This window comes from Gallinula chloropus (genome assembly GCF_964237585.1).
Source record: "Gallinula chloropus genome assembly, chromosome: 3".
NCBI lineage: Eukaryota > Metazoa > Chordata > Aves > Gruiformes > Rallidae > Gallinula > Gallinula chloropus.
Window position 1 is genome coordinate 15,352,948 of NC_140087.1, and position 17,455 is coordinate 15,370,402.

The 17,455-nt window shown below is 36.4% G+C and overlaps 1 protein-coding gene across 1 annotated transcript in view; it reads left to right on the forward strand.

The window, feature by feature from the left end:
- ASCC3 (activating signal cointegrator 1 complex subunit 3) overlaps positions 1–17,455 on the forward strand; it is a gene marked incomplete at its 5' end in the record, with an annotated part of 249,988 nt that overhangs the window by 144,014 nt on the left and 88,519 nt on the right. Inside the window, 3 exons of the mRNA XM_084261793.1 lie at positions 3,151–3,342; positions 3,671–3,895; positions 13,811–13,930. Coding sequence (XP_084117919.1) covers positions 3,151–3,342; positions 3,671–3,895; positions 13,811–13,930 — 537 coding nt within the window. The remainder of the gene's footprint in view (positions 1–3,150; positions 3,343–3,670; positions 3,896–13,810; positions 13,931–17,455) is intronic.

Consider the following 17,455-nt stretch of genomic DNA (forward strand, 5'->3'; position numbering starts at 1 on the left):
ATGTAAGCAAAGGTCATAAATCTACAGCCCTCTTGAGCAATAAGGGAGGGGAAAGAAAATCAATTCTAATCAGGACACCAGTGCCAGACCTCATAATAACAACTTCTCCATACACCTGAGGCACTTAGTAACATTTTTTATAAATTTTAAGCAAAACCTTTTAATCTATATTACAATGAGATGTGCATAGTATAACTATTTACAGCTTCACTTGCCTTATTTAGTAGTTGGTGGTTTTGTCTGCAACAATTAAAGCTCAAATTTACTAGAATAACCATGCAATTCATTGGCACGAGTGCTTAGGACGTTTGTTTGCAAATATGCCTTTATTTTTCTCATGTATAATTTTATAAAGTTGGGTTATTTATTGTTCTTGAACTAACTTGCCTTCTGTCTTTGTAATTTTAAATGTCCACAAATTTATGGAAAGAAAATTAATTAAATTTCTGTTCAGTTAATGGAACAGAACAACAGTTCAATGACAGTTAGTGATTTGATATGCTTGGCTTTTGTTTTTTCATAGGAGGCTTTGAGGTTTTCATTTTAAAATTTTGTCATTATCTGTGTTGGAAGAATTTGTTTAATATGTCTCTAAACTGATTACTGTGGTCACTGTGCAGCCTGGAAGTCTAACACTTCATAGATTCAATAAATGAACCGACAAAACCTCTGACTATTAAATATTTCAAAGATTTGTTTTAGAATGTGTGGTAAATTTTAAAAGCATGTGGATATTCTTTTGAAACAGAACTATACCTACGCATTTTTCAACTGTTGATTAATTTTAAGCTTGTGAGTACTTGAATTATAGTCAGACTTGCATTGCCATATCTTAATGTGTTTTCTATCACAAACTTTTCCCCTTCCTCCTTTTTCCTATATTCCTAAGTTCCTTTCTCTAAACTGATGAAAATGTAGTTCCTAAAACTGCAAACAGTTTCCTTCCCTTTTATACTACAAGATTTTACTCGTTTCCCATTAAAAAATTGCCCTGTCTTCAAATCATGTTAGACAACACAATCAACCAGGTTACAAATAAAGGTATACAATTTTTAAATTGAGATTTGAGAACAACATTTGGCTTTCTTGGCTACAGTTTATAATATTTAAAGCCTCATTTTGGATATTGAATGGTTGTGCTTTTTGAAAAGTAGATGTTTTCATAGTCATAAAATAGTCCTGTGACACCAATGCAACAAGCTGTACTAAAAAGTGAGGTTTCTGGTAGTTGTGTTACCACATAGGAAGATTCGCTTTACTTAAGATAAAAGCTAATTAATTCCATTGTTAAACGCTTATACCACATTCAGAATAAAATCAAGATCAACCAAATTTGTGTCAAAATTATTCTCAGATTTGCAGCTGAAGTGAGTTTTACGCATGCCAGTCTTCTGGGAGATTTGGTGTTGATACACTATAAATGCAAACCTTGTGCATTTGTGTTCTGTATGAAGTATTTGTTTCCATTTGCTAGCTCAGAAAGAATAAGCTTCATGAACTGCACTGCCACTTTCTCCATTTCTTATTTATTCATTTTTAAGCATTATAGCAGATAATTAAATTTTCCAAAACAGTCGTGTGTGACTAAAAGCTGAGTTTGATTTCCTTTAAATTAATAGTAAATAATTACTGCTAAAGCAGGAAAGATCAGATATTGAGAAGCTGGATAATTGTGAAGCTGCAAAATACGTTTTTCCTACAATATTTTTCTTTTCATGTCCTCCTTTATAATTGCATTCCCATCTCCCTATTTGTTTCTGTGTTTGCAGAGATTTATTGTTCAGGTTTGGCAGTATGCCAGTACTGTGAACCATATTTTGCTTTGCTTTACCCACTCTGTATCCCCTAAGTCAGCTTTCAGTGGGTCTGTGTCAGGTACTAGTAAACGTGAAGATTTAAAAAAGTAATACAAATAATCATAAATCTACCTAGAATTAATTCACTATAGTATAGAGAGTAGAATATACAGGGACAGTTCAAAAAAATACTTAACTCCTTTGTGATCTATGGGACAGTAGAGATTCTCTGCTGACAATGATAATAAAGAAATCTGTTTTAGGGAAAGATTGGAGTCATCATTGTCACAGCCCTCCTGGTGTCATATTCAGCAGTGATCGATTCTGGAAGGCAGTGAGTGCTGCAGTTAGGAGCGTGGAAGAGATGGGAGGAAAATCAGAGGTGCTTGTGGCAAATCAGGGACACTGAAACATAAAGATCTGAGGGGCACGGTTCACAACGGGGTTACTGTGCCTTTCCTCCTGTCATCTTAATTGTAATAAAAGAGCTGTGCTTTTTGTGACACTTGAGCTTTTGCCCAAAAACAAGCCTTGTTTCTGAACAGAAAGACAAATATTCCTGTTGGGCTAAAATGGCATGATCGCTGGTGGTTTGGGTTTCCTCTTTAAGTAGTTAGGTTTCTTTTTCCCTTCCCTGTTGTTTCTGGAAAAGCTCCAAAGCAATTGGAGTTTCAGTGTAGTGTTTGGAAGGGAAAGTTTATTCATTTTTCTTACCTTTGAGTCAATGTTCAGTTTAGGGGAAGCATGATAAAGCTAGTCCCCAGAAATAAGGGAGACATGCTTACGGACCTTGTACACAGTGGGAGGATGGAGGAACAGAGCTTTTGCAGACTGAGATCCTAGCTTTCTACACAGAGAGAGGATAAAAATGAGGGGTAAATGAACAGCTTGATTCCATACTATGAATTTATTAATCAACACTGTGCTGAGCTGATGCAGTGGCTGGTGGTGGGGAAGGATGTCCCCTTCTTAATGTTAAGTGTAGTGTATGGCCTCCTGCCTTAAGCCTGGCTGCCTGCACAGTCTGAAAGAGGTGCCTTTATCAAAAAGCAGTGGGAGAGTTGTCAGTTTCAGTGTTCATACTGGTTAGCAGTAAATTTAGATCTCTGTTTAAGTGAAGCTATATTTTTATCTAAGTATTACTTTAAACAATGGAGTGTATTCTTTGGAAATTAAGAATAGAAAGTTAATTCATCTCTAGAAAATCATGATATATTGGCATTGGTGATGTTTGACAATAGAAATAGTTTCTTTCATATGACCTGTAATAATATTATTTTTTTTCCTTTTTTAATGCAGTGCTTCTGGTATTGTAATTAGAAGTGAATTTAATTTTTAGACTTGTCTCTTCTAGGTACAGAGATCCAGAAATAAGCAGTTACGTGAGCTGTTTCCAGATGGATTTAGTATTCATCATGCAGGAATGCTGCGGCAAGACAGAAGTTTGGTTGAGAACTTGTTTTCTAATGGACATATCAAAGTCCTAGTTTGTACAGCTACACTTGCCTGGGGTGTCAATCTTCCGGCTCATGCTGTTGTTATTAAGGTAAGAGCTTCCCTTGCTCTGCGCATGGTTATCTGCCTTAAAAGAAACATGTAAAAAAGCATAGATAGCAAGATCTTTATTGTGGGTTTGGGGCCTGGAGGGGAAATGTCTGATTGACTTGAAATGTTATTTATATCTCATTAAACTGATTCTCTCCAGTGGGAGTCTAGTTTGTATAGTAAAGATTTAAATATATCAAAGATTATGAAAGGATTAGTTAAAGTACACTTCTGAAATCATGCTATATTTGCCTAATTTCAGCATTCAGCTCATCAGGATTATATTCATGTGTATTTATGTTAATTTTTATTAACTTTTCCTCAACCAGGGAACACAAATATATGCTGCAAAAAGAGGCTCCTTTGTTGACCTTGGAATTTTAGATGTCATGCAGATATTTGGTCGAGCTGGACGGCCTCAGTTTGACAAATTCGGAGAAGGCATCATTATTACAACTCATGATAAACTCAGTCATTACCTGACTCTTCTTACTCAGCAGAATCCAATTGAAAGCCAGTTTCTTGAAAGCCTTGCAGACAACCTAAATGCAGAGGTAACCTTTGATTCATTTAGAGAAACTAGCAAACTTTAAAGGATTAATATTATTTGAAACAGAAATGCAGTATTGTCACACTTAAAATATCTGAAATTGAAATTTTATTATTGCTGACAGCCTGTAGGGGGGTATGTGTTTCAGAGGAGTGAACTGTTACACGTGGCAGAATGTTGGGGACCTTTTACAAAAGGTAGTAGTTATTAGAAGTGGTATGGATGGTCAAGATATCATTAAGATAAAACTGTAGAAATACAGCATCTACCTTTTAATCCGCAGTGCTTTATGAGAATTTAGTATATGTTCTGCATAATGGCAAATTAAAATCCACCATAAAAGTCTGACTGCAATATAGGAAAATAATGTATATGGCTTGAACTCTTCTCTTTCTTTGTTCTCTTTTACAGTGATAGTCAAAACTTGTTTATTATAAATAGCAAGTTCCCAGTTTAATCTTAAAATGTGTTTTCTTTGAAAATGCTGTGGTTGTATTGAAAATACTAACCTCTGTCTTATGAAAATACAACAACTCAAAAGCTATCTCTTGTAATAATCAATTAAAAATGTGTATATACTCACAGAGACACTTTTTACAAGGAAACCTCAGAAATTTTAGCACTCATAAATGAAGAGGAGAATGCTGTTTTTCAACGGCACCAGACATTTTTTCAATAAAAGAGTTCAGCTGAACTGAAATGCGTAGCACCATTGTAAAACTGATTATCCCTTTGAAAGATGTGACATTTATTTGGTCTCTTAGGAATATTGTTGGATTTTTGAGATGTATGTTCTGGTTTATCTGTATAATTCTTTCTTTGAAGTCTTTATTATTCACTCATAAGTAATAATATTAAGAGGACGCTTTAGAAAGGGACAGAAATTGATACAGTGACCTTGATTCATACAAATGGCCAGGTTTGATCATTCTTAATTTTGGTGGTTTGTTGTGGTTTTGGTTTGGTTTTTTTTTTAAAGGTGGTCTCATAAGTTCTGCAGTTCCTTTAAACAAAAAAAATCTCTAAGTACAGTCACACATCAGAAACAGAATAAGATTTAACTGTATTCCAAGAATTTCCACACACAAATATGGGGGGATTAAAATATTGACACCTGTCTGCATTCACAGCTACTCTTATTTACTGGCAAGGCTCTGGAGAGGTCTGAGTACAATGAGGCAAGAGAAACTGAAGTCCCCCAAAACATGAGACACAAATGTGACAGAAAAGAGCCATTTGCAATTTTCCCACCCCTCTTTCTAGCACAAAGGAGAGAGGAATAGTAAATGTCAAGCATGCTTGCAGTGGGCAGGGGCAGAGCTCTCAAACATTTCTTTTTCACAGCACTTAGATTCCTGGAGATTGACAGTTGCAAATGTTCTCTTAGTGGAACTGGATGGATATTCGATTCTTCAAAATTAGGTGGTAGCAACTTACACGTTTGCAGTAACAGTTTAAAACCTAAAGCTGGTTGTGAAGGCCAGGAGCCTGTAGTTCTTGTTCAGCACCCCAAGAATTTAGAAGAGAGAGATTTGGTCCAGGGATACTGTGCGCTTTTCACTAGGAAAGAATCCACCCAGATTTCATAGAGAAACCTTGTTCTCTTTCTCACGATACAGGAAGTGCACAAGGAAAAAGAGTTGGATATTCTTTCCTTCACAGCAAAGGATTTATTTTTCCACTTTTTTAATTTTAATACTAGAAATTTATTCCTCCCATCTCACAGAAGGACTTCAGGTCTGCGAAGAATTACAAACACAATGGAATAATAAGAACCTGTTGTGAACTGGGTCAGAGAAGGTCTATGAGCGACGTACTTTGAAAAATGAATGGCATGGCTGTATGCAACTGCTTTTTCAGGGTTGGGCTGTATTGTTCCTGATTGTCTGGAAGGTGTGTGGATCTGCTGGAGCACCCACCTGACTTCCACCGGGAGTCTGAAGTATTCCTTCCACAGAGCTCCAACAGAAAAGCCAATTTTTGTTGGGAAATGCTTTTACCAACATGCCCTAAAACATCTTTTTGGTTAGTTTCACAGAACAAAGTTTCAAAGGAGGTATGACAGCTCTGTATAACCAGCTGGAACTAGAAGTGAATAAAATAAGGGAGAAAAAATGTATAATTTTGGCCAATGCCAGTACAAGAATTAACCACCCTGCTCATAAGTAAGGTTGCCTGAAACACAAAATCTGGAACAGTCTGTCTTTTAGCAGTAGTGGAGATAAAAGGAGTATAATTTTTTCTATGGTGAAGATTTTGTACAAAGTGATATTTATATGGAAGATGTGATTCAATATGAAAAAAAGACTTGACCTGATGCATAAGGAGTTCCAGTCTGCTTCTCTCCTCTCAGATGAGAATGCTTAGTTAAGAAAGTTTGAAGCTTTTAATTTTCAATGGGTAATGTTCTGCAGAGAAATATTTTTTAACGGGCAGCATATTGTTCTGCTGATCTGAGCTGTAGTTCCAAAATGCACAACATTTCCAGCAAGACCAGAAAGCAGAGGTGATTATCGACAACCTTAAAGGAAGGGGGGTTTGGATTTGGGGTTTTTTGGGGGGTTGAGGGGAGATTGAGGGAACAAGTGAATTTATATTCATTGAATGGAGGGGAAAAAAATTAAATCTAAAAGTAATACTCTTTTCAGTATCAAAGACAAGACATATTTGTTTATAATTACGATTCCTTTCCTCTTCCTCCTTTTCCACTGCAAATTCTTAGTTTAAATCCTAGATGTTTATCTCTCAGAAATATTTAGAAAGCCTTAAAATATTTATAGTGTAGTGTGTATCTACTTGTACATTTCTGTATATTACTGTACAAGATAGTAAATTAAAGTACCAAACTGTTGCTAGCACTGACTTAGGTGCAGTTAGCACCAAGAACACCATTGAAGGTGGAACAGAGCTGGGTGATTGTTGATTGACCTGACAGAATGCAAAACCACTTTCATTTCTCCCAGACTAGTGATTTTAACAGGAGTTTTTAAAGGTGGTCCTATCTTCTCTTTTTTGCTTCTTTTAATGGCAAGCACTCTATTAACTTAAAAGCTGTTTAACAAAATTAAAATCACTGAAGACTTGGAAAGGTAAATACCATTCTCTAGCACCAGCTATGTCCAAATGGATACCTAATGAAGAGGAAAAGTATCACAAAGCAAGAGATTAAAGGGAAAAAGGGCTCCAGGAGCCCTTAACATAGTAATGTTAACTATGAAACACTAAAAATTGTCCAAAATAAAAACAATGAGTTGTGGCAATTTTAGAAAAGACTGGCAACAGTAAAAGCAATCTTACACACAAACCCTTATTTAGATTTTTACCTAAAAAGAATATTTAATTTCTACTAAGTGGTTTATTTTCAAATGTGTAGGTATTACTGAAATGCTTTCCAGAAGTAGAGGAAATCTAAATAGAAATACAGTGACTTTTAGCAGTAATTGAGTATCCCAGTAGTTTTCTGAAAAATACTGCTAGTAGACACTGCAAGAATAATTTGGTTGCATTGAAGGATTAAATTAAGAAATTAATCCTTCAGCCCTCTTAAAATAGTAGGACTAATGTAAAAAAAAATATTAATAGAACAGGAATTCCACTTCATAGGAGGCCATCGTCTAAACTTATCTAGTCAGAGATATATAAGTGTGTGATATACACTATAATAAAAAGTACTTCTAAGTGCAACACTTCTACTGCAAGATTTGGAGTTTGGGGAAAAGTGCAGAAAACTGGCAAAGTAGTTTAGATAGAACTATTTCTTTTCAGATTTTATGGGATGGTAGAGTAAGCTGAAAAGAACATCTCACTCATGGCTTTAAATTACTGTAGATTCTGTGGCTGCGGTAGTTAGAGCAGCTGAAGATGCAGTCAGAATTTTGTTAATCATTGTGATAAATGGTTGTCAGAAAAAACAGCAATGGAAAATGCTGAAAAGCAGTAGAGTAACAAGGGCAGGAAAACACCAATTTTTGTTGTCATCTGATATGGGTGATGGTATTTATCCTTCTCATGACATGGAGGAAAAATTATCACCTGCCAGATTACAGGAAATCAATAGTGTGAGCAGCTACAAGGTCCTCTTGAGTTAGGGGTTTTTGAAACGTCATCATTTTTTTATATTTGGAATCAGGCTAAACCTCTATATATGCTGATTTGCTCTAAGTTGGTGGAATTCTCTGAAAAGGAAGTGTTTTAGAGATTATGTTTATGTGGAGATTACTATTCTATAGACTATAATTTTGAGGGGGGAGGAGAATGAGAAAAAAAACCCAAAACATTTTAAAACGTATGTTGTCATATTGATCAGTCGATAGTCTTGGGAAGCATATGCAGTTTTGATCATCTTTTAAAAATGCTGTCCCTTTGGTAGTAACAGTATCACTCTATATGGAGACAAAATATATGTCTATTGACTGATTTGTTACAGAAATCTAGGCAGTATGCTGATGACCACTTTCATCTTTGCCATAACACAGCCAGTTGTTAGCACCAACAAATCTGCACTCATATATAATAAAATGACATATTTTAGGAGCAGGGTCTGCTTTTGTTACAAGTCATTCAGGATATCCAAATGCTTATGCAGTAGTTGTAAAGAGAAACCAAATAAAAGCCCAGAAGCACTGCTGAATTGTTGAAATTCTTAATTTGTTATAGACAGATCAGTAGCTAAAAGAAGAATTAGTAAAATGAAGGTAGCAGTTGGTAATATGGGAAGACTCCATGTTTCCACAAGAATATGAAGTCGTCTTTTTTATTTAGACCAGGTCTCTTGGCAGAGATAGATAGGTGATAAGAATGAGGCAATGATTCAGATATTTTGGATAAGACAATATATAATCCTAGCAAACAAGCACCAAGCTCAATCCAGAGCCTTGAATTTTCTATTTAGAAGGAGAGGAAATTTGGGTAATGATACAAAAAAAAAATAGAGTATTTTTAATTCCCATTTCAAAAATTAATTGTCTGGAAGCAGAAAATTTTTAGAGAGGATGAGCAAAGAAATAGATCAGCTTCTATGAAATGAGCACACTAGTTTACCGCACACTGTTAGGCAAGAATGAAGACAAATAGGAGATTCCGTGACAGAACTTTATGAAGTAATGAGTGACATGGCAAAAGATTGCACCTTTTCTGGAACAAGAACCAGGAAATACTGGCTGACACGAGTTAGTGGCAGGTTCAGAAAACACGAACAGATGCCAACTGGGTGGCTAAACTACGGAATTCTTTGCTGCAGGGAGTAGTATCTAAAAGGTAGAGTAGTTCAAAAACTGTACAAAAACTGAATAAAAATCAATTGAGAGATATCAAATGCAAAGGCAATACCTTCAACTAAAGACATTGAGAGGCAGTGTCATGGGTTAACCCCAGCCAGCAACTAAGCCCCACACAGCTGCTCACTCACTCCCCTCTCAGTGGGATGGGAGAGAGAATCGAAGGGTAAAACTGAGAAAACATCTCAGTTGAGATACAGTTAAATAGGGAAAGCAAAAAAACTGCACACACAGGCAGGAATTCATTCCCTGCTTCCCATGGGCAGGAAGGTGTTCAGTCCTCTCCAAGAAAACAGGACTCCATCATGCTTAACAGTGACTTGGGAAGACAAAAACCATCACTCTGTACATCCCCCACCTTTATTCTTCTTCCCCCAACTTTATATGCTAAGAATGAGGTCATGGTATGGAATATCCCTTTGGTCACTTGGGGTCAGCTGTCCTGGCTGTGTCCCCTCACAGCTTCTTGTACACTCCCAACCTCCTCACTGGCAGGGCAGTAAGTTGAAAAATTCCTGACTTTGTGTAAGCGTTGCTCAGCAACAGCTAAAACATCAGTGTGTTTTCAACATTATTTTCATACTAAATCGAAAACATGGCACTGTGGCAGCTATTATGAAGAAAAATAACTCTATTCCAGCCTAAACCAGGACAAATAGTTTAAGAATTTGTGAGAAATTTATATGGTACTTGCTTCTCACTGCTGCCACCTTCAGTATTTGCCATTATTTGATGTCAGAGCACACGGGCCTTGATGTCATAATGTATCTGTCCTTGAGAAAACTGCAGAGTGGGAAAACCTGAAATACAACCAACTGCATTGAATTTACACCAAAATTAAGACTTCGAGCATGTATTCCTGGACCTCAGTCCACTCGGAATTCTCTCCTGCAGATTTGAGTTTTGGTTTGGTGTGGGGTTTTGTATCTTCTAAAAATGAGCAGAAGAGTAGTAAATGGTCAGTGGTGATCAACCTAGGCACGGACATTCCCTTTTTCCTTTTCTGCAGAAGTTGTGCATAAGGCCATAATGAAATTGAAAGGGAATAAAATAAACAGCTGATTAGGATGCTTAGTCAACAGCAGTGAGCCCTGGGTCAGTTGACCAGCTGGCAAACAGATAATAACCTATGGCTGTATTTTCTGGAAATACAGGAAGAAAGATAAGATGCAAGGGATGTGGTTTAATAAGACTATAAACTTTAACTTATCTGGGAACTATCATCAATAGCTCATACAATGCAGGTCACCATTCCTTCCCTAATTGTTTCCACCTGATAGAGCCCTCCCTGACATCCACAGCTGGACCCCAGCTTGTTGCTGGGAAGACTCCTTTCGCCGGAGAGCTCAGAAACTGAGAGGATTTGCAGTGCCAGACAGTAGGTATACCTACCTTCCCCAGGGTGTGTGCTTTTCCATGCATTTACTTACGACTTTGTCGTGAAGCCAGGAATGGAAAGCCAGGATGGTGACTTGTTTAGTTTGAACACGCCTCTTAGGCAATCTTTTGCCATTAAAGAGTGGGCAATCATTGTGGTTCTCAGAAGAGAAGCAGAATTCCTTCAAAGCCTTTCTGAAAATACCACTCAGGAGCTGGGTGACTGAACAGCTAATCTGGGTGTGGGACAGAGCTGAGCCTGGGGGGAACTGAAATTTTCTTCCTGGGTGTTGTCCAGAGCCCTGGGGCCTGACATGACCAACAACCTCATCTGTTCTCCCCTCACCTTCTGCTGCTGTGTCCAAGTGGTAGACAAGTTATTTGAAGTTGACAGTTAATAACAACTCTGATGTAGTTCAGTTGTACTTATATGGTCCTTTGGTCGTGTGTGACCCACTTGGAGCAGTTCCAGTAGCATTAAAAGCTATACAGGAATAAGGCCGTAATCACTTCAGATGCTGAAATGGTAATTCAAAATATGCTGGTTTCCAAAGCAAGTAGAAAATTGCTTACTATGTTGTTAGAAAGGTTCCTTGCCCTCACACCTTAGCAACAAATATTTGATTCACATATAGAAATTTTTCACCCATGTAATCTGACTCAGTTATACAAATATCATAGTAATTAAATATTCTGATATAAAAATAGTATGTTATTTATATTATGTATTACATAATACATACAGTGTATCTTAGAATATTTTATGCCTTTTTCTAACCTGTATAGAAATATCAGAGAAAAACTTTATTTTTTCAAAAGCTACACTCAAAAAGCTGTGATACTTATATCTGTTTATACTTTTTCAAAAATCAAAAACACCTCCTCTGAAATACTGTTCAATTTCATTCATTTTTGTCAGTGAGATAGCATTTGTAAAACACCTGCATGAAAATGCAGATTACTAAGTGCATCACTCAGTTCCATTCATCAGCCATTGAGCAATTAGTTGAAAATTTGTGATGTTGGTGATTTGTTTCATTTAAAATGACAGTGAGTTGGATTAATATAGTAGTTAAGTTTTCATTTTGTGAGTGGAACATCATCATTTGTATTTGGACAGTTAAAAAGAAAAGCATTCTGTGACAACTGGTGCAATCAGACAATACACTCTCAACATAATTATTTCTACTCATTGATTATTCCATCTGTGACTAAATACCTAATATATGCTGAGGAAACACTTTAGGGTTTTTTTTTCCCTTTTATTTTAATAAAGTATCACCTTGGAATACTACATATCCTGGGTCTTAATAGAGGTCATCTCCTAACTTTGTAAATAATTTCTTTCACAATTTCTCTTTAAGTGTCTGTATTAATAAGAGAACTTCTGATTCAACAAAGGTATAAATTTTCACACCATCTATAAGAACTTTACTTGGGCACTAGATGGCAGCAAATATTTAGAAGTTGCCTTTTTTATTTTTTTTGGTCTATTCAGTGAATATTCATTGAAGTTGGGAGAGGAAGGAAAGGACAGTGTTAGATTTCAGTACCATATCTAAAAACCAAATGTATTATCACCACTTTTTTTTCCCTCAGTTTTACTCTTAACTTATGAAAATAACTAATTAATTCATGATACAGTCAGGTGTTTGAACAAATGAGGCCGAAAACAGTTGTGGGCTTTTTTTTCCTTTTAATTGTCAGACTTCACTGTCCTTGGTAATGAGAATTATGTTTCCAATGATGTGAAAGTGCTGGTTTGGGGGGGAAATACTGCTATTGACCTATGTTTTTCTGCTCTTTCAAGTTGTTTACTTAAAGATACTTGAATCACAGAGAGAAACCAAATGCTGAAATTAATCTCGGTACCAAACTGAGTTACAATAACCTGTAGGCTGTTTTCTTTGTAGTAGCCTGTGAAGAACTGAATGCTTCTGTAGTTACTTCAGTGCACTATGTTGTTATATACTTTGGAAAACAACACAGTGGGGTTTCCCCCAGCCTCCTTATGCTGTTGAACAAAATACTGCTTGAAAAAATGTAAGACAAAGCTTGGAGTTACTCTATGCTATTAGTCATCGATATCAACGAGGTTTTGCCCAATTTTATCTCAGGGTAGATTTTGCTTGCATTGTTACTTTGTACGAGATATTTATGCTATTTCAAAAATAGTATCTATTTTATTATTCAGATCTGGATGCTTAGATCTGAACATACATATGAAATCACTTAAAATTGTACAGGGTTGGGTGGTGGTCTTTTTTTTATTTTTGCAAAGTCATGTGGAACATTTATATGAAATCCAAACACCAGTAAAACAAAAATAACTTTAAAAACCTAGTAATAGATCACAAAAATTCAGTAAGAGAGACTTCTGCTTGATTTAAAGAACTGGCAACAATGAAAAATACTTGTTCATGGAACATGCAGGAAATAGTAAGTTCTCCTGGTAAAATCAGGTTCACTGGAATAAGTAGTAAAATGCTACACATAAATGTAACTAATACAAAATAGAGCTGAATCTCTGTTTGTGTGGCAAATAATTTGGTGATAAAACTATTGAATTAGCCAAAATAGTCACCTAGCAGAAAAATTGTTTTGGTGTACTGGATTTGGCCTCAAAAATAAACATTTTTTTATATATGCATATTACCTGTTCAATTTTGTTACGTTTTGATATAATAAAGAGGTAGCAGATACCTGTATGTTTGACTTGCTAGGGAGCAGCTTTGGCAGGGGGGTTGGACCCAATGATCTCTCGAGGTCCCTTCAAACCCCTGTGATTCTGTGATATAAAAGGACAGAATTATTTGTATGAAGGCATGCTGAATAAATCCCTAAGTGTTGTCAGCATGGTTTGGTTTAGGTCTTCAACCAGACAGTGCTCTTACAATGACAAGAAAAATGAATCTTTTACACGTAGATTTTTTTTTATTATTATTTTTTAAATATATTCTTCTATAAATTACCCTGAGCATATTCACTGGAGAATTATGTTATTTTGTTAATCATTTTTTATAACAAGCTTGCTCAGTATCACCATGTAATGTTATTTCACAGAATATACCATGTTATTAGATGTTCTTAAGACAATGTGTAAATGGTTCAGGTTATTGTCCTATGATTATTTTAAAATAACTTGGAAAGATACTGATGCTTTCTTTAATCTAGTTCTAACACTCTGAATTCTGTATGTTTTCAGCCAAATACCTATGTTCAGCTGTAATATATACATTTCATTTTGTCTCTTTTCCTATTTTCAGATTGCTCTTGGAACAGTAACTAATGTGGAAGAAGCAGTAAAGTGGATAAGTTACACTTACCTTTATGTACGGATGAGAGCAAATCCATTAGTATATGGCATCAGTCACAAAGCTTATCAGGTATAAAATGCATTTTAGAAAAATCTGTAACCTGTTCTGGGTCTCTAATCCATCCCTGATGTGAGGATAAATATTTGCTATTTCTACTTACCTGACATCAGCAATTCTTCTGAAGTGCTTAGAAAAAGGAAGATATTTTCTGTAGCAGAGTATTTTTAATGCTAAGTTAAGAGGCCCCTTCTGTTCACATAAAAATACGTTTTAACTGGTCAAGTTATGCTCCAAAGGACAAAGTTCATTCTTATTAGACAGTTACTGTAACGTTGCCTATTGTAAATATTTCGGTACTAGAGGCTAGATAAAAATGACAGAATAAAGCATTCTCAAGTTGCTTGCTTCCCCCCACCGCTGCAGGTTTCCTTTTATAATGTTTCATCCTATGACATCTTATAAATTAAAAATTATATTTGATTTTTTTCTTTCTCATGATTTAGTAATTATAAGAATTTTTTTTTTACTTTTTTGTTGTTGTTTATTTAGAAGTGATTTGTACAGTGATACAAACAGGTACAGTTACTTAAGGGCATTTTTTTTTGTTTATTTAATTATCTGTAATTTTTAGGATGCTTCATGATTTACAGATTTTCTGAAGTGTTACTTTTTTCAGCACAATTTCTTATAAGCAGGTACTGGTAGCATAGTTTGGACACAGGTAATTGAGCCTAATGCAGGGGAAACCCTCGCATGTGTACGGTAACTGCAGCTTATTTCGCATGTGCTGAGTCTGGTCTGTGACTTCATAATTTGCCATGACATTGTGAGTTTCAGTCATTGTAACATGTAAAGATACATGTCAGGAGATTTTTGAGTTTTGATAGCTTTTGTGTCTGATTGTGGAATCTGCTGTGCAAGTAAGGAGTCTGTCATTTAAGGAAACTTCTGCAGACACCTTTAGACCTCTAGTCATCTCAAATCTGTTTTCTATAAAAAGCTTTACAGTAAGTTCCCATATGTTAATATAACACTATATAACAGAAATCACAGAGTTAATAAATGAAAAGCAAAAATTGCTTTGCTGTTGAGATGTTGTCCCATTCCTATAAATTCTTTTTTTTTTTTAATCAGGTATATTGACCAATGTTATTAAAAAATCCTAGATTAAAAGGAGTGCAACCAAGCTGGTAGTAAGTGGTGGAAAAAAGTAATAAAACACTAATATAAATGTTTTAATGAATTTAAAAATTAATGAGCAAGAGTTGTTCTCACTCCCCTTGCTTTTGTGTTTTGATTCAGCAACTGAGAAAGTGGAGATGCCAGCACTTGTCTTTTCCTGCCACTAACCTCCCTCCTACTTCTCCTGATTCAATATGCTAATAATAGATATTCCTATTTTTGTGTTAAGGCAGGAACAAATTATATCAATTTGAAGTGCTATCTATTCACTTAGGAGCAAACCCAATGCCAGTCCTCTTATTTTCTAGATAAACCAGTTTTAAACTTCAAAGCTGATGTGTCACAGCCAGTACATGGATGGTGTAGTGCCAGGTGTGGGCATAACCACAAATTTGCTCACTTAGGCCGTTCTATTCCTTCTGGTTATAGGTATCCAATTTTTATAATTGGTATCTGACTGTTTCTTAGTAATATTGCAGCGTGCCAATTTCTATCTTTGTTTTGGCTGCCAGCCAGCCTTACCCATTCAGAATCCATATATCTGCATAACCGTCGTCAGTCCCACTTCTCCCCACCGTTCGGTGAGGCTGAGAAGATGCAAACTCCTTCTCCTTTCCCTTTCCACAGGCACACACCACATCCAGTAATTACTTTAGGGCACAAAAGGTCCAGATTGTCCACACAAAAGGGGTGTATTGTACTGCACAGGGGGACAGGGCGAGCATGCACCTGCCATGCCACCAACACATTATGCATCCCACATGTTGCCTCCAGGGTATTGCTGTTCCCCACCTAGCCCCTTTCTGGGCTACACCTAAGACTGGGCTACTCCAGGCTCACTGCTTTGATCTTTGACTTCTCAAGTTGTTTGCCAGCAATGTCAATAATGCCTTTTACTGAGTTGGGAAAATGGCCAAAATTTATGATGAATTGGAAGGAGAAAGAGTAGAAGGAAAAAGTGGAGCAAATGTGTCATATTAGTGAAGCCTGTGATATGAATTATAGGTGCTTTATCATCCTTTTAGGGTTCCAAAGGAAAGGTGGCTGTTTGGGTTTTTTTTAAGGTAACCCTTTGGTCCCCCTTTTTTTCCTCTCTTTGGTTTCAGTCTTTGGTGTTACCACAGTTAAGCAAAGCTTTTAATCCCATAAACCGTATGTTTATGTTTAGAACATCTGTTAAAGTTAGAGGAGCTTGTCCCCAACACTTCCCTGTTAGCTAGAGAAACCAATGTGCACAGTAATGTACTTTATCATGCATTTTTAACTTTCCATATGTATGCTCCAGACCTGCTTGGTTTCTGGCTGTGGACATGCCAAGGCTTATTTTAAAGAGTATGGCTTAAAGGTGTTCTAGGCTGGATCTTTTACTCTGTGTGATTTCTAATTATGCAAGTTGCACAAGAAGGGTGCTAACCATGGATTCTCTAGACTGGAATATTGTTTCACAGCCTTTTCAAGTTAGTGACCTCTCCTTTAAAGTTAAAAACTTTGTATTTGTAAAAAATGTTAGTCTGCTGTTACAGCCTTAGCTTTTTTGTCTGTAAGGCAAAAGATTGGCAGGTAATTAAGGCTGCCAAAGAAATAGGGAAATATTTTGATTATTTTTTTTTTTATTTTTCCCTCCTCTTTAGTTTTCAGAAATGTTAAACATCTGGCATACTGATCACTTTTTTTTTGGCCACTTCTGCTGTGAAATCTGACCTCAGTGCATGACTTACTATTGAGAAAAAAGCACTCTAGACCTTTGTCATCTTGGCTTTTGACTTGAAACTGAGGCAAGCCATAACTAAGAAGAAACAGCTTCAGAGTAACTGGCAAGGCAGAGAATATTAGGAACTAGCCTTGCAGCTGCTTTGTGGAGATGGCTGTGTTTGCCTGCAGGTTCACTGAACATGAGATGAAGCACTTCGGCACAAAGATGAAACTGAATCCTGGCCCAGGAAAAACCAGAGCAAACCAAGGCATAGCAGCTCTTAAGGCCTGTTCTCTTTTACAGTCCTGGTCATATATCTTTGGTGCTGATTTGCCAAGAGGGCTGGTGTGACTTTGTAGGAAAACTGAAATGTGCAAGCCCTGAAATAGCAATGTTGCCTGTGGGCTAGAACAGAGGTTCGGTCTTTTCAAATCTGGTGACTAATTATTGCTTGTATGATTAGAGCCCTATCTCAGGTGCACATACACTGGTGGGTTAACATGACTACGAATCCCTTTTCACCTGTCCCTCTCAGTCTGTGTATCCCAGGTGAATGATGTGAAAGTGCACAGTTACACAGCAGTGCCACTCAGCTGGCAGTTTTGCCCAGGCTTGTATGTACTAATGAGATAATTTAAGTTATTTCTTAAACAAAATTTTCCAAGTTCCTGAACGTTGATATGAATAGAGACAATGTTGGGCACAGCAAGCTCCTTGTG